We start from the raw sequence: 18,315 nt of genomic DNA on the forward strand, positions 1-18,315 counted from the left end.
ATGGGGGCGAAGCCCTAAGCGGCAATTGCTCATGGGAGCGTGGAGGGGCGAAGCCCTAGAAGGCAAAGGCTCAGCGGGGCGCCGAGGGCGAAGCCCTAGAAGGCAATTTTTTGATTTTTTTTTTTTTTATTTTTTTAAATTTTTTTTTAAAATTTTTTTTTTTTAAATTTAAATTTTTTTTTTAATTAAATGTTTACTATTAGCTTAGACATGTTTAAGCGGTTTATATTATAAATAATGAGCGAAGCCGGGTAATACAGCTAGTGCTTAATAATCACCGAACCACCAAAACATCATAAACAAAGCGAGAGTGGCAGCAACGAGCTGCACCGGGCGGAAAGCGGGCAGCGCGTTCGAACAGAAGCCTCGTCTGTGGCGCGAGAGAGACACGTCGAGAGAGCGAGACGACGACATTCAGCAGGAGGCTTCTTAAAATGTTGTGGTCACGTGAGCAATCGGCGGGCGCTGATTGGACGTGAGGGTCGGAGTCGCGCGTGCCTCGCGAGTGCGCCGCACCGACGCGCACCGCTACCTGCGCGCTATACGTCTACGTCTACGACTACGCTGCCTTACCTCGCCTCTCTTCACCTCACCTCACCTCACCTCACCTCACCCACCGCAGCGAGCGACTCCACACTCCACACTCCGCGCTCGCACTCGCACTCGCACTCCCACTCCCACTCCTACTCCCATTGGCATTGGCATTGCCATTGCCATTCCCATTCCCATTCGCATTCGCATTCGCATTCGCGCCGCGGGTCGCTCGACTCCGACGCATTGTCTTGGAGTCGGCGGCGTCGGCGTCGGCGTCGGCATCGGCATCGGCATTGTCGGGGTCGGGGATGCCCTCCGAGGCCAAACCTCCCCTCCTGGCCCAGACGGAGAAGCCCAACCATTACAAGTAAGCCACACTCAACACTTTCAACAACTCACAACTCCGTTTCGTTTCGTTCTCTCATCATGTCTCGTCATCATGCCCAGGTACCTGAAGGAGTTCCGCGTGGAGCAGTGCCCCTCGTTCCTGCAGCACAAGTGCACCCAGCACCGGCCCTTCACCTGCTTCCACTGGCACTTCAACAACCAGAGGCGAAGGCGACCAGTGCGCAAGAGGGACGGCTCCTTCAACTACAGCGCTGACAACTACTGCACCAAGTACAACGAGACTTCCGGCCTCTGCGACGACGGAGACGAGTGAGATTTCGATTTCGATTTCGATTTCTGACGCCATTGTGCAACAGTTGCCCACGAAAACAAACGCTACCCGTTCGCATTGCGCAACCCCTCAATGCCACAACTGGCTTCCCCTTCATTGTCACCATCATAATAAACATCTCCTGTGTGTGCCTGACAGATCGGGCGTGCCCTCTCTTCGTTTGTATTTGTAAACAAACCTCACTCGTTCAATGGCCGTCGATGTTCTTTTGTTATTGTTGGTGTTTGTGTTCTGTAGTGGGATGGTGTCAAACATTACCTCTGTGTTGAAGATCTGGCTGCTGAGAGTTTATTCGAATAAATCTTTTATTGTACCGATATAAACACTGATAGATCGTGACTAAACCTTTTGCACTTTTTTATGTGCTAATAACATAAACTCTTTTGTTTTTTTTTTTTAAATAAAATAAAAATAAAAAAAATATTTTCACTTTTAATTTTATTGATGAAAACACATACAAATGGTTATTTGAAATTAGTTTTTTAACCCTTTTGAGTGCTGGCGTCTTTTCTCTTGAAAGCCCGCCACGCTGAAAATTTCCGCCAACATTTCCAGCTAGAATTATTTAGAAATCCAATAGAAATCAGGTATAAAAACCCTAGATAACTACCGCCGACGATTTCGAGTTTTGTAAAGGTGTGTTTAGACCAGAGAGATGTAATAAAAATAGAGGGGCCCTTATGAATAAATAATTGTTGTTAATTTTACGCGGTACGTCTCTATAAATACGCTACATCGCACGGAATACAATCGGATCAATTTACTTATAAAAATGTATCCCATGTTGTTTATTGTGTGTTTTTTAATGTATTGTGCAATTTTTACCAATGCTTGCCCATCTTGTGAGTAATATAAACAGAGAAGTTTTTTATCGGACATACGTCGAGCACCAAACGTCAAATACGACTGATGCTAAAATTATTTAGATCTGTCCGTGGACAGAATGTCACTTGACAACAAAAGAACACCTAAAGCCACTTCTATTAATATTACATTTCTCTGATTTAGACTCTCTAATATATCTTGCAACAATATAAAATAGACAAAAGATGTCTGTCTATTAATTAGTGTATTTTTCCAAAACTAGTTCCATCTTCTTCATTGTTGTTAAAATGTAATGCTCATAATTTAAATGCCAAGCCACAATTTAAAATACTCGACAGTTTTGAAGTTCCATCGAGAAATTCTGCTATGGTTATAAATAGAGGTACGATAGTCACAGTGCTATCCATTGTTCGGCAAACCTTTAACAATGCATTTACAACCTTTGAACAATACACGGCCCCCTCAGACTCCGGTGACTAGTTATAAATTCAGAAATTCCGGTGTAATATCAATGCAGTTTTTTTTTTTTTCAATGGTACTTGGATAGGTTTAGCGGGTAGTATTTTTGTTTATTTTTTTACATAGTGAAAAAACAACGCCGATGGGCGTATTTCGGGCTGATGGACTTATTGGCAAAACGCCGATCGACATTTGTCAGCATTCAAAGGGTTAAAAATTCTTATTTTAAATAATTCAACGTGGAAAATATATCCAAAGAACACCCATAATTTAAAAAGTTATGTGTCTGTTTGAATTTCTTGCCAGTAGAGCGTTCGAAATACAAAACAAATAATCTAATGTTTGTAACACTGTATGTATTGATGGTGAGTGGCATGAACTCAAATTTCAAATTTTATGACCCGTAAAATGTAGCAACATTGTACATAAGTGACAACAAGTTTTATAATTATACGAATTATTTACTTAATTATTATGCATCTTTGTTATCTATATATAATGGGAATTCAATTATTTAGAGTTACCAATAATTATAAATGAAACTAATGTAATATGCTCATATGCCGCCACAATGGCGGCTTACAAGTAATATGGAAAACCCCAATGCTGCTGCCGCTTTGGCGGCATTCGAGGGCAAAAAGTTAATAGCTTAATGTTTTCAAACTGTAATGTTCAGTATTGCATTGATGAAATTGAGTCTGTCTTTGTCCATTTTACTATTTTATTCTTTGTTAAAACCAAAACAGGGCTGTGGAATCGGATCAAAATTTATTGACTCCGACTTCATTTTATGATTCCTCCGACTCCAGTTTAAACTTTTCTTGCCAACACAAAAAAATTTTAGTTATATAAATAATAGTGATTTTCAAAATACAAAAAATTAAAGGAAATGAAAAAAAAACACTAAAAATTGATATGTAACCCAATTTATTGAATTACTTGTGACCTGTGTGCACATAATTGTGCACTCAGTAAAATCGCAATTCCGATCAAAGGAATTAATAATTTAATTAATTTTTTAAAAAAAAAAAAATTAAATTATTATATATTATATTAATTAATTAGTACTCACGCACGCATTATACAATTATTATATAAGGTTGTTAATGAAATAGGTATAAATAAAGTGAGTTCATTCATAGTGTATGAATTTCATACACAAACAAATCAATTCAATAAAAACAACAAGAATGAGAAAAAGTACGAGGCAGAGGAAACAATCAGTTTTGGTCACAACACATCAAAGTATTATTATATTATAGATTTTATTTATAATATAATTTAAATTCATGATTTTTATAAAGAAATTATTAAATTTCAATTTATTAATCAATTTACTGTTAGATTTTAAGATTTTAATCGAGGCATACTGTAATACTATTAATTTAACAAAATAATAAAAAGAGTCTGAGTCGGTTGATTTTGTACGACTCTTGACTCCACGTGAAATTTTCCAACCCCACAGCCCTGTTTATGACTTAATACTTTATTGTTTTCAAATTTGTGTTTTACTGTTATGTTCAGTAGTGCATTTATGAAGTTGAGTCTTCGTTTTTGTCCATTTTGCTATTTTATTCTTCTTTGTTGAAACAAAATGTCTCTCATTGTTAAGTTTATTTTTTAACATTTTTCATATCATTTAATGATTCTAAAGTTTTTGTAATAAATTATTAGTGTGCCGAAAATAACCTGTAGTAATTTGCTAAAATTTTACTTTTAAATAATTAAAAAAAAAATTGTCAAATATTGCACAAATTTACTTACGTTTATCGTTTATGTTTGAATTTCGTTTAAAATGTTTTTTATTTTTTATAAATATATGCATATGATAAATGTGATTAACAATTTTTATACCCATCACAAACGAATCGCGTAGGTAGGAAAAATAAAGTAGTTTTTATTTTGTTCTTTTGATTTAATTATATGTTTGTATTATTTCAGATGTCCGTTCCTTCATCGTACAGCGGGAGATACCGAAAGACGTTATCATTTAAGATATTATAAGACGTGTATGTGTGTCCACGACACGGATGCTAGAGGTTACTGTGTTAAGAATGGGCCACATTGCGCTTTTGCGCATGGAAATAATGACCTTAGGCCGCCTGTGTATGATATCAAAGAAATACAAGCGTTGGAAAATCCTGATTTGGAAGCTAACGGAGCTGCTTCCAACGGACCAAACGTCTTGGACAAAGAAAGAAATCTTATGAACGAAGATCCAAAATGGCAAGGTGAGTAGCATAAGTGCTTTCAGATTTATTTAAAGCACTGAAAAGTTTACTAAGATTTGGTTGAAGGATAATGAAATCTCCATTCATTGCGTATGTACTTAAAGAGTTGAAACAAATGTTTATTTTAAGGATGAGACGATAAAAATGACTTATTAATTTTTTAATCGCAATTTTACTTGTGTTACAGATACGAACTATGTTCTTTCATCATATAAAACTGAAGCTTGCAAGCGTCCTCCTCGTCTTTGTCGACAAGGGTACGCGTGCCCTCAATATCACAATAGTAAAGATAAAAGGAGATCTCCACGCAAATACAAATATCGTAGTACTCCCTGTCCAAATGTAAAACACGGTGAAGAATGGGGCGAACCCGGAAATTGCGACAGTGGAGACAACTGCTCTTATTGCCACACTAGAACTGAACAACAATTTCATCCTGAAATATACAAAAGCACTAAATGTAATGATGTGCAGCAAGCGGGCTATTGTCCACGTGGTGTGTTTTGTGCTTTCGCCCATGTTGAACGTAAGTTGTTGATGTTATTGCATCTCTTTCTGTTTAATATTGTATTCATATTCTCGAATTGAACACGTGTCTTAATATAAAATGTAATTATGTTTTATATTCAATGTTGGAATAATTTACAATTTCACCAAAATAACCTAATACAATGTTATTAAACTTGAAGCAGAAGAGATGTCACTGGCACGTGAATTGGCAGCGCCACTCGATTGTGGCACAAATCTTAGTGATTTACTTTCATCTGCTTTGCCATTAGAAAAAAAAAGTTCAGAATCTAGTGTAAGTTATACAGTTACTGTCAATTTTTCACAAACATTGGAATGTATAAATATTAATGTCTTATATTTTTATTTTAGAATGGTAGTGGAGAAGTTTCAGAATCAGCGTCTACAAGTAGTCTTGGATCAAATAGTTCACATAGTAAAGCTCCAGGAGCTCAATTACAACATAAGCTATTGAGTTTACAACAATCTCATACAATGCTTTCAAATCCATTAGGACATTTGCCTGTAGCTCCTAACAATAGTATGCAAGGTATTCCAAGTGATCTATGTCTATGAGACTTTTTAATTAACCAGAAATTTCATTTGATTTAACTTTTATTTTTTGTGATGTATTTCTACCTACACATCTAAAAGTATTATATTATTCATTGAATAAAAAATACTACTCGCAAGATTTTTGAGCAATCCCACTAGTGTAATAGACCCAATATACACAATGATCATGTTTTTGTGCCTCAAAAATTAATTAAAGAGGATTGAACGAATCTTTAAAACATTTGATTATTAGCATTATAATTAAAATACTGCTTTCATGTTTTTAATATTAATGTATAAATTTATCACTTTCTAGATTACCGATCCGAAATAAATGCCCAGATAGTTGCTATAGAATCAGAACCATCTTTATCTCCGTTAGAAAGAATAACTCGAAAGCAAGCTCTTCGCGTAGCTTGGCACAGTCATCAAATGCAGCAGCAAGCAGCGTCCGGTCGAATTTCATCTCAACCTACATCTCACTCCGGGCTGCCTACTTTCGAACCCACAGTGCTCAACGTTGTTGGTGAGAATGGATTCTTTTCGTTTCTTTTATTTGTCAAAACTTTTGATTGTTGTAATTAATTTACTATATTTTAGGTAATGCCTTAGATGAGCTACGCTTGGAGGATACTTTAAATTTAGCAGCATCTCTGGATCGTGATTTAACTGAAAATGATTCCCAGAATTCCAACAATCCAATGAATTCAACAATGTTGTCTGCATCAGCACCTGTTAATATTCCAAGCTCAGCAATGACTGATCGTTCTGGTATGCACAACTATAGTCCTTCGACTGGATCGCCTTTACAATTACAGTCAGGATTTTTATCATCTACTAGATATCAACATCAAGATCATGCAATTGATCCATTATTCAATTCTCACATACAACTTGGGAGTTCTTCGAATAAGTTGAGCAACAACTTTAGTGCAGGAGGACCTTTATTCGATTTTCAAAATATGTCACCTGGTGGAAGAAATCATAATAACTTAGGAAGTTTTTCAATTAGCCCATCTCTAGGAAGCAATCTAACTGAACTTAATCGGCTTAGGGAAGAAGTACAATCTTCAAGAGTTCAACAAGCTTGTTGGGATGAACGAATCGCTCAGGCCCGCGGTGCTTGTGAAGCTTGGCAAAGAGAAAGCGAAGAAGCCAATCGAAAAGCCGTATTAGCTGAACAACAAAAGGAAGATGCTTTAACTAGATTGGATAGCTTACGTCAAGAAATGGAACAATTACAAGGAAGCCCGTTTCTTCGAACGTTGCATCGTGTTTCTGAATTGCGAGGTCTATCGCTAACAACTCTTAAAACTTTACAGGCTCAACTGCGCTCTGATTTGGAAGAAATAGAGAAGGTATTATATTTAGAGACTGCAACAAAATGTATGGTGTGTGAAGAACAGAATCGTTCTGTGACTTTGGCACCCTGCAATCATTATGTATTATGTGAAACATGCGCATCAACTCAAAAAGAATGTCCTTATTGTCAAACGCCTGTAAGTTCTCAACCTTAAATATTGTGTGCTTTTAGTGTCATTTATATTTATTTTTTCTAATTACAGACTGCATTTATAATAAATACATAAATAGAGAACTGTTTCAAATTGTTGGGTTTGTGTGAAATCCAAAAAACTTATCTCCTCTACTTTTTATATCTTGCTTATAGTGATATATTTATAAACATATAAAATTTATGAAATGATACTTGATAATAATATATTTTTCACCTGTACTTTTACAAATCGTATATATTGTAAAATGACTTTTGATTCCATCTTAATCATCATTGAACAAATTTGAAATCAATTGGTTTCAACTATTACAGGGTCCACTGATGATGACTGGACTTAGTGACTATACTAAAGTAATTTTTATACTGAATTGACAACTCGTTAGCATAATGTGGACCCCCATAATATACATAAACAAAATATTTTTTAAAAAATAAATTATTTTTCTACATTATTACTCACAATTGAACAAATACATATTGATATAAAAACATTATTTTTACACCCACAAAGCAATAATTTTTTACATATAATCCATTACCGAGACCTATTATTGTTTTTACAAAATAAAAACCCAAAAAAATTCATTCAAAGTTTTTGTAACAGCTTAATTGTGATATTTTATGGCTCATCCTTTTATTTAAATTACTTTTTGTAATTGATGAGAAGTTTGAATTATCAACTGGAATATTATTTAAATTTTACTATATTAGAAATATATTTAAATAGCATTGGTTTAATCAATTCATGTGGTAATAGGTCTTGGTTGGACTATATCTAAATACTAATTTAATTTTAGAGGAAAGTACATATGAAAGTTTTGGCAGACATGCATATTATAATTTTTGTATTTTATAAAGTATTAGAATTAACTACAACCAAATAAAATTTTGATAGATGTTGTATTTGTGAAACTGATTGTAATGTTTTAGTTAAGTGTATTTGTGGTTATAAATTTGACATTATATTTTTTACATAGAGTGATTTAATGTAAAAAAATGATCTATTTTTTCCAATGGATGTGCAATTTAGTAAGTTTTTTTAGTATCTTTATAAGAAGAGATCAAATTAAATATTGAAAAAAAAGCTGAATAAGTGTAATTTTTGTTTTATTTTACTGAAAATTTTATTGCATTTGTCTTGTACGATTTTATGCTACATTTTTATTTTTCTTATAATGTAACATCATTTTTATATTTCGAATTATGTCGATATAAACATCCGTTTGTTCAATACAAAAAATGTTTGACCAAATTTAAAAAATAATGTTGCAAATGATCATTTGAATTTATCTTTTAAAATGCGTTTACGTAAAAGTTAATAAAACAAATATGTAGTTGTAAATCGGTTTTGACTACTCAATTTTATGGATAACATTTACATTCATTAATATTAACGCATTTCAGTAGTTTATCAGTAATACTGAGTATCATTAAAAATTGTGGGTTACTTCCAATGTTTTTTGAAGATTTCCATGAAACCAAAAACGCACCAAATTCAATTTGTTTTGTATGTTTATATTAAAAATTAACGATTGTACTCTGGTATTTCTGATAGTCTATTGATTTGTTGAAATCAATTTTACACAAAATGACAGTTAATACGTGAATAGTCTTTTTTTCTTGCGATCTTACTTACATATATACAACATCTCGTATCTAATGCAATTTGTTGACATAATTATTATTTAAAATCGTAGCTACTTTATTCGGAAACATTTTGTGATAATCCATATATAAATTAAAAAGAGCAAATGAATTTATTATTTATTAATAATTGTCAAGTGAAAAATTTCTTTCAATACTTGGAACATATTGTGGTTCTTCACATTTCCGTTGTTATTATTGCACATATTAAAGATTAGTTATTTGGATTTTAATTTATTTGTTTATTAAATTACTCAAATATGATATTTCTTAAGGCATTTTAAAGATTTCTTAGCATAAAACTATAATAAAATAACTAATTTGAGCAAGATATATGTATGTAAATAAACAATACTACATAAATATTTGACTCCTTGAATTGCAAATGCTATATGTATTTAAAGCAATTTAACTGTTTCCAATTATATTTAGTTAAATATAAGTCAACTCATAATGATAATGCAAAACATGATATTTGGATTTGTAGCTATCGCCTGAATTAAAGACTATTTTTATCTATTTTTCACATCTGTGAAAAATATGTTTTTATGTAGATATTCAAAATGAAATCATGATTATCTATGCTATAATGAACATAAATTTGATCTACCAAATGAAATATGTGAAACAGGTGGAATTAATTCGTCTTTTCAAAATCATTTATATTCATTTGACATTCTTTAATATGTTCAATTATAATAGTAATGTAAGTTATTTGCAAATTAGGATTAAGTAGTTTTTTCAAATTTATAATTTTCTAATGGTTGGTTTTTAGATCTTATGATTGTTTTGGATCTCTGTGCCCATTAGATTTGTGCGTACTTTAGGTGACATATTGATGTAAAATATTTTTAAAAGCCATTCTGCTTCTGTTCAAAATGAGAAGTTCAATACTTTGCTCAAATTATCATTTTATCGGAAAGACATTTAATTCTTATGTTGAATAAAAATGAAATGTATTGTACTAGTTTTCAGTAAGATTAATTTATGTTGTGACACATTTTGATTAATGTCGAAATGGATGTATGTATATTTGAGATCACAATTGTGAATGTTCGAGGTTCTAACTTATTATTTTCTGATGCAATAAAACTCTATCAGTATTAATAGATACAAATTAAACATGCCATTTCACCCTTTTTTAAAATTAATTTATTGACAAGAAAATAAAAACACAAAATTATTTCTGTTTGTTATATAAACACAATTAATTTTGAATATATGTACATATATACATATATAAAAATACTTAGCATTATTCATCTGTTATATAATTGATCAAATTCTATGGAATATTTTGTATATTTTGAAATCAAGCAATTTTTCTTGTTTTATATATAATATATATATATTATATATTGATGATCTGATATATTATGTACATTTTCATTATTCACATTTGTCATTTGAAGTCATAAAAATGTAAGAAACTACAATGTGCACTTTTGATAAAAAAAAATGTATTTATATTAAATTATATCTAATGGGCTCTCTAAGAGACAGTGATTGAATCAATTTTGTAAGTCAACAAAGTGTTCATGTAACCTAATCTGTTGTAATAGCAATATAATTACATACATTCACAGTACTTGTGATAGGGGAATTTCACTGTGGCTATTTGAGTTTTGAATCGAGAATATAAGAAAGTTGCATTTTATTTTACGAAAAGAATTTACGTCGTTTTTTTATATTCATTAAATATTGTATTATAGTTAACTTAACAATATACATAAGACACCGTCGCTAGAAGCAATATTTCGTAAGTGTATCTTTGTTAGAAGTTGCAATTCTAAAAACATATCATTATTACGTAATTCAAAATAAAGGTCTCTTCATAACTTGAAACCTTATTTGAAAAACATACTTTAATGTTATGTTCCGCCTTTGATGATATTTCATTAATTTGTCTCAATTTAAGCTCTTCCATTCTGAGGTTTCAAATAATCTCTTTGTCTTCCTACATTTCTATGTATCATACTGTTGGCATTTTGTATATTTTCTGTTTCAGTACCAACCCATTTACAATTTTCATTATTTTAGGAAGTCATGCATCACGTAGAAATGCGTCCAGGTGTATTATGCTCTCTATTTTAAAAGTTCGACATACAAAATTTCTTTGTGGTACAAACCAACATCTATTAATACTCTATTAACGATAGTTTTCTGCATTGCATATAATTTTTATAGTCATAATAAGAGTGTTTCAAAGGTGAAAATAGTAATTTAATTCTTGTAACAAGTAATTATATATTTTTTCACTTGTCCAAGAGAGTTTTAAGATATGTGATACACATGCTGAATTGAAAAAAAAGAAACTATTACATTCCGTTTTTATTGTGTGTATGTGTGAATGTTTTAATATGACACGGATCGATGTCCGAGTCTTCAAATAGTCACAATAAATTTCAGTCTTCCCCTAAGCACAAATTCCAAATTTATTGTGATCCTACATACAACGTGCAAATCATTTTGATATCAAGTAAAAAAGCATTTATTCAGATCGTACATGTACTTTGTTGAATTTTTGAAAGGAATTTACAACATAATCAGCTCTAAAATGCATTATTACATTTAAGAACATTAATTAGTTTAGATAGGTAGACTCAACAAATTTTCAAATAATTATTGTCGTTAAAATTTAGAATATAGAAAATAATTGTAAAGTAGTTGGCCTAAGTGTCACAAGCTAAAGTTATGATACCTGTAATACCTGGAATATATTTTTATTTTGTACTCTGAACTGTGCCGATGAGCGAGATCTTCTCGGCATAGTGACTTTTGTGAAATAATTGTTTTTTAACTATCGATGCTATCATTATTTCACTTGAGATGTTATGATATTATAAAACATGCAAATAAACTAAACGTGACATTAAAATATTTAGGTAGGTAGGTTTTAATAAATTTTTAATTATCAAATTTGTTGCTTCTTTGCTGAATAGTTTTCTCTACATTATGTTCTCTTTCTTTTTTTTTGTTTTATTTTCAACAAATGTATACTCCCGATGACAATCTACGACTAATTCTTGAAAAATTATTTTTGCTGTGAAGATGCTTATGTTGAAGTTTGCAAGTAAAACTCGAAAATTACTAAGTTTCCTATCTTATTTTAAAGAATCGGTAAACTTTGTTTTGATTTCAGCGTGTTTAATGATCATCGGTCATAAAACGAGATTAAGTTAGAGTTTTACATGTATTCTTACTTTTCTGAACTGCTGCTTTATAAATTATTTTTATTCTTCATTTTAATAAACTAAAATATTATTTTTGATATTTAATTTAAGCCCTACTATCCTGTTTTTGATAATATTAAAAAAAATTGGCCACATTCAGCTATGAATTTTAAGGATATTACGAAGGCCAGCACGTATATATGTACATATTGTATGACAAGTGAAAAATGGTTATACTGAGATTTGACCGAGTATTAGCTGATGTAAATATTATTTGATAAATGTTTTACATGTGATGTAAAAAAATTCATATTAAAATGGAGAAATACTTAATATTTTTACAAGTTTTTTATAAATCTATGTGTAGGTATTAATCCTTTATTGTATAAATATCAATAGTAGAGAATTGTGGTTGATGATTAGATTGAAAATTATGTGTATGTTCGATATGTTTTCACCGAAATTATATCATTGATTCGTTTATAAAATAAAATACATCCACGGATGATTTTAAATAAGCACGAAGGAAATGGGAGTTTTAACTCAAAAGTAAAATTCTGGTTTGAATGAATTTTGAAAATATCAAAACATTCTATTCTGTGAAAGAGTGATTCAAATAATTAATTTTACAAAAAAAAAATGAATAAAAGAAATTGATGCAATCTAAAATTTGAATCTTTCAATTAGGTAAGTTATATATTACAATTATTTTTACGCGGCTTCGTTTGGTATTTGAAATATTTTATTAAATTTATTTGATTAGTTTTATTTTATTTGAATATTCATCTATTTTTTTATTAAATTGAACGTCACGGATTTTACGAACGAAACAAACGTACATACAAAGTCTCTTCCGAAATTATATATTACATAGATTGACTAAATAATATGAGCGAAAAAAATTACCAGTATTATTTTCTCATCTGGTTGCAGACTGAAGACGCGTCGTCTTGTACTCAACTAGACATAGGCTAATAGATTACGTTTATTTTGTGGATTGGAGTAAAAATAAATAAGTGCTTCAAATTATATTTTAGCACAAACGTATTTTTTTCCTGGAATGACGTACCAATTCACAGTCGGGTTTATTTCGTATAACAAATGAAATATATTAAGTAATATATTTATACTTGATATTAGAGCTTAAAATTCATTCATTTGAAAAAATTGGCGACAACAAAGAATTGAATTCATTTACAACCATATGTGTCGAGTGATGGTCGACGACAGTGATATTACGACGGAGGCCGCGCGCCAATAATAGCGGTCGATATTTCGGCCAATAGTAGGGCGAGTTGCGTCAGCCAACGGCAACGCAGCAGAGGTGTGACGTCACGCCAATAGAGTGTGTAGAAAGTGGCGTCCGTCCCCGCCGAGCTCCCGCCGCCGCCATCTTGTGTTGTTCTGTCGGCTCGGTGTGTCGTCGCGCGTACCAGTACCAGTAGCGGTAGCAGTGCTCTCCAGTTGACAGTGAACGCGCGTCCAGCAGTAAAGATTCGTGATGGCTCGTACCAAGCAGACGGCTCGTAAGTCGACGGGAGGCAAAGCGCCCCGCAAACAGTTGGCCACGAAAGCGGCCCGCAAGTCAGCGCCCAGCACCGGTGGCGTCAAGAAGCCCCATCGCTATCGGCCCGGAACCGTCGCCCTGCGTGAGATCCGTCGCTACCAGAAGTCCACCGAGCTGCTCATCCGCAAACTGCCCTTCCAGCGACTCGTCAGGGAAATCGCGCAGGACTTCAAGACCGACTTGCGTTTCCAGTCGGCCGCCATCGGAGCCCTACAGGTACCGCCGCCACACCTCGCTTCCCCGCACACCCGCACCCCCGCCTCTCCGCGGCCCATTCCCGCGCTTATTTGCCCCCCACCACCCGCCGCCATTGTTTGTTTTGATACCGTCTTTTGTCGATTTGCGCCACCTTTCGCCATCCGATCGTCGACTTCGTCATGACGAGGATTTCCCATTCGCATTCGCAGTCGCAGTCGCGTGCTGACGGTGGCGCCCCCCAGCGGCCGAACGGTCACTCGGCTCATTCGGTTTCGCCATGTGCTCTTTTTTCGGTCAAAGCATCACATGGTCCCAACTAGGCCTGCCAACTTGTGATAATAACAAATTTAATATTATCTATATTCATTTGTTTTATTATTTTTTTTAATATATACATATATAATCGACATAGCATAATATAGGCTGAGATTATAAATAGAATTTCCGTTACTTTATGTCGTTCGTAATCATTTTTTTTTGTTTCAAACGATGGCGTCGCCTAACAATCTATATTTATCATTAGTTATAACTTTTCATTTTAGTAATGATTTCAAAATATTAAGCTTTTAATCTATACTCAAAAACAAAAGAAAAAATGTTATAAAAATATATATTTTTAAAGATGTGTTCAAAAACAAAAGAAAATAATTAATAACGTTTGACTATAACTTGGGCATTAATTTGCTTAGTCATAATGCGATTTAAATTACTCATCTAATTAGCAAAAGAAAAAGTTGCTGATTTGCAATTAATATAATTGTTTTTATTGCAAAATGACAATGAGCTCGGAATTGGAAATTAATTTATAGGTTTGAGTGGGTCATCAAAACGCATAAGTCGACAGTGTGACTTTTTGTTATGAAATGGAAAGTTAGCGTGTGAACCTACTAATATTACATTTGCGTCAGAAATTCTAATAAAAGCCACGGTGTATATTAAAGATTAATCGCAATCAATGATTCAGTCGAGATTAGTCATCGATGCTTGTATAAACTTATCATGTTTACATAGTCCGTGAGTTGATCCAATATGCAATTTACATGTGAAAGGTAGTATGTATGTAGTTTCATAATCGCACCCATTCCCAAGTATCGAGAACTACATATGTATATTAGGTTTTTTGAATTTGTCGATTGTCCTTATCTAATGTTGTCTGAAAGTTTATCAGTGTGGTTTGTTTTCGATGTTGTGTAATTAGCGGTCGATTAGATATTCCAATAGTGACGATGTTTGTGTTGTGATTTCAGGAAGCCAGCGAAGCATACTTGGTGGGACTGTTTGAAGACACCAATCTGTGCGCCATCCACGCCAAGCGTGTCACCATCATGCCTAAAGACATTCAGTTGGCCAGACGAATCCGCGGCGAACGCGCTTAAACACTGCCACACTAGTTTATAATTTCTTAAATTATTATTAACATGACTCTCGTAACTTAGACGTATTCCATTTTCATCATCGCGACAAGCCGTTAATTAAGTAGGTATTTTGGCTATAATCGCAAGAGCGAACTGATTTTTTTATTTTTAAATATCAAAGTTATAGTCTCTTAGCGGTCATTCATCCGCACCTCGGAGTGCTCGACTACTGTTATTTCATCCATTGTGAGCTTAATATCTTAGAGACTGTACCTTATAGAATAATTAATATAATATAGATTTAAAGCATTTTTATTGAAAAAAAAACAATACTTTTACTTTACTAACAGTTTTCTTTTGTTGTATGATTGGAGAAGTTTTATATTCTTTGTTTGTAGCTCAGTAGTTGAAAATTCTGTGCACAATGGGAGTTTTTTTTTTTTTATCATTTGATTTAGTGTGTTTGTGAAATATTTGTATAATTAAGGAAGTCATTCTTTCAAGTATTTAATATTAAAAATATTGTCATTATTGGTGTCAATAAAATAGTATAATACGATTATTCTTGTTTCATTTCATGCACATTGATGCATGGTACATAGTGAATGTTTTATTTTGTTCTAATGACAATTGTTGACTTCGGAGATTTATTTTCTTTTAATATTATTACATCTAATTTTAAGTTATGTTTCTTGGAAAAGTTAAAATTCATTATTACATGTCGTAATATAGTTGTACCTGATCAATATTTGAAATATAATACTTAATAACTAGTGTCAGTTAATATTGCACTGTAATAATGGATGTTGCTTGATCTTCATATGAATAAATCATTTTGTATGTGTTCAAAATATAGTTAAATAAAGTGAATCTAAATTAAAAATGTAGTTTTATCTACAATTATTATAAGGTATCACACTACAATTATTGATTGCAATATTTATAAGATAATTATGACTACCATACATACTCATACACCATATTAAACCAATTACGTTATTCTTAATATGCAATATAATAATTCAAAATTTAAGTGAATTTTTTTAAAAACATTTAACTTGTTTTATAAAAAATTTATTTTTCATTGAGGTGTTCTAACATATTACATAAAAGTAGCAGTCTAGAATTGGTTAATGCATAACTAGTTCTTATGAAAAGATTTTAAATTTATTTATATTAACGAATATGTAGTGTTTGATAATAGATAATTATCAAATATGTAGTAGCAATTTATAAAACTTATCGCTAATTTGAAGCTTTTTAGTTAATCGTGGATTGCACAAATGGTGCAAAACAAGAATTTCGGAAAAGGTTTGTATCATAGGTAAATATTTTGAGACATCTACAGTTGAAACTTATTTTTTATCGGCAGTTGCTTATTTTATTAAAATTTGAGATAATTCGAAACCATAACGTAACAAAAGTATGAATACTTTTTCTTCGTTGTAGTCATCGACAGAATTAAAACTCCCCTGCCGCGAATCAACTCGTAAGCAAAAGTTTGATGATTTTATATATATTTTGGTATATTTTTTAATGAATCACGCAACATGGAGATGGATAGATGCTATGTAATAATTTTAAATAGAAAATTACAAACAAATATTGAATTCCATCGTAATGTGTAGAAATAAAAATATTTTCAATAATGAATTTTTAGCATAAAAAAGTAATATAAGTTGATTATAACGATATTTTAGTTTTTTTTGCGTTCGTGGTTGGCAGTTAAACAACGGTTTTAGGCAGGACTTTTTTTTTATAAAAGGGTCCGGAACTCTCTTGTCAAGCTTTTCACCAAAGAAGATTATTTTCAAACATCATTTAATTGAAATATAAAGCAGCTGTTCTATGCCAGATTGTACTATTTTGACGAATTATATAAATATGGATTGCCAATATGTATGTGCGAACATTGTTTTGTCTAATTAGTATAACGAGAGGGGGGTACCTGCTGATGCTAATAATCATATATTATAAATTATAGCGAATTATTATGCATAATTCGGTGATTTTTGGTCACAAAGCGCTCGCCTAAAAGTCACTAAAATCTGTATAACGGAACATCTGGCGGCCGAAAAGTCCATCATACTAACGATAATAAGTTATCATACCAACGAGAACTCGAGTGCCAAATATTCCGTATTCGCGATTTTCATGGCAAAAATTGTCTTTTGGGTGATCGTGATGTGACTAATAATCTAATTACCAAAAGGCTAATACAGGTTTTTCATTTCAAATTGACTTACCCCTTTTCAATGTCAATTTGAAATGAAAAGGTCAATTAGAAATGAAAAAGGGTCAATTTGGAATGAAAAACCTATAATTAATTATTAATCAACTTGAAAACAAGAACTTGCACTAACAATAACTTGAAAAAAAATACAACGGAGTGGGTCTGTAGATTCGACGCTACATCAGGGCCTGGATTTTCTATGAACAGCTCAGCGTCTATAAAATTTACCTGCCTGCTGCTCACGGGAATGATAAGTGGAGAAGTATCTGTAAACCAGTAAAATCTGTACAAACGGTAAACGGATTATTTTGCACATTGCGATCACGCACAGGTAAATCACGAATACGGAATATCTGACACTCGAATTCTCGTTAGTATGATAGTTCGCGTGGCTAACTCACGATGGATGGAATTTTCATTTGCCAGATGTTTTGTGATCGGGATTTTAGAGACTTGAGTGAGATCGCTTTGTGCAGAATAATCACCGAACTGAATATATTTATAATATTTTTTGTAGAAGGTGGGTATTTTGATAGTGTGATTGTTAATACAACTCTACAGCTCAATGACTATAAGTATAAGTATATTATGGCTACTTGTTTTATTATAACCTAGAGCTATCTTCAAGACCCAATGGGTCCAAACAGGGCCGCGCCTAGGAGTTCAGCCGCCTGTGTGCAAACTTAAATCGGCCGCTATTTGATTTTATCAGCATTTCTATAAATTATATTAAAAAAAAAAAAATAAGTGCATGCGAGTAGTGCAAAAATCTTACTTTGTGATTTTTTGTTGTGTGAGAAATATAGTGTTGAAAATTTCAATCACAATAAAAATTAACC

At 32.4% G+C, this 18,315-nt stretch overlaps 3 protein-coding genes across 6 annotated transcripts in view; all 3 read left to right on the plus strand.

Annotated features, from left to right (window-relative positions):
* The window catches only part of LOC143920309 (myogenesis-regulating glycosidase-like), a 950,780-nt gene that overhangs the window by 879,514 nt on the left and 52,951 nt on the right, over positions 1–18,315 (plus strand). The window lies entirely within an intron of this gene.
* unk (RING finger protein unk) lies at positions 384–8,363 on the plus strand. 4 transcript variants are annotated; one of them, XM_077443131.1, is made up of 8 exons: positions 384–901; positions 982–1,191; positions 4,439–4,728; positions 4,916–5,254; positions 5,418–5,530; positions 5,608–5,785; positions 6,107–6,316; positions 6,391–8,363. In XM_077443131.1, exons 1-8 carry the CDS (start codon positions 843–845, stop codon positions 7,305–7,307), a joined length of 2,316 nt encoding a protein of 771 aa, XP_077299257.1. In that variant the 5' UTR covers positions 384–842; the 3' UTR covers positions 7,308–8,363. The 4 variants fall into 4 exon arrangements, with proteins under 4 accessions (XP_077299257.1, XP_077299259.1, XP_077299258.1 ...); XM_077443133.1 differs by having other exon boundaries at positions 6,403–8,363; XM_077443132.1 differs by having other exon boundaries at positions 5,421–5,530.
* On the plus strand, positions 12,906–16,129 carry LOC143920318 (histone H3.3A). Its single transcript, XM_077443150.1, has 2 exons — positions 12,906–13,906; positions 15,136–16,129. Exons 1-2 carry the CDS (start codon positions 13,625–13,627, stop codon positions 15,262–15,264), a joined length of 411 nt encoding a protein of 136 aa, XP_077299276.1. The 5' UTR covers positions 12,906–13,624; the 3' UTR covers positions 15,265–16,129.

Source organism: Arctopsyche grandis, chromosome 12 (assembly GCF_051622035.1).
Source record: "Arctopsyche grandis isolate Sample6627 chromosome 12, ASM5162203v2, whole genome shotgun sequence".
NCBI classification, from domain to species: domain Eukaryota; kingdom Metazoa; phylum Arthropoda; class Insecta; order Trichoptera; family Hydropsychidae; genus Arctopsyche; species Arctopsyche grandis.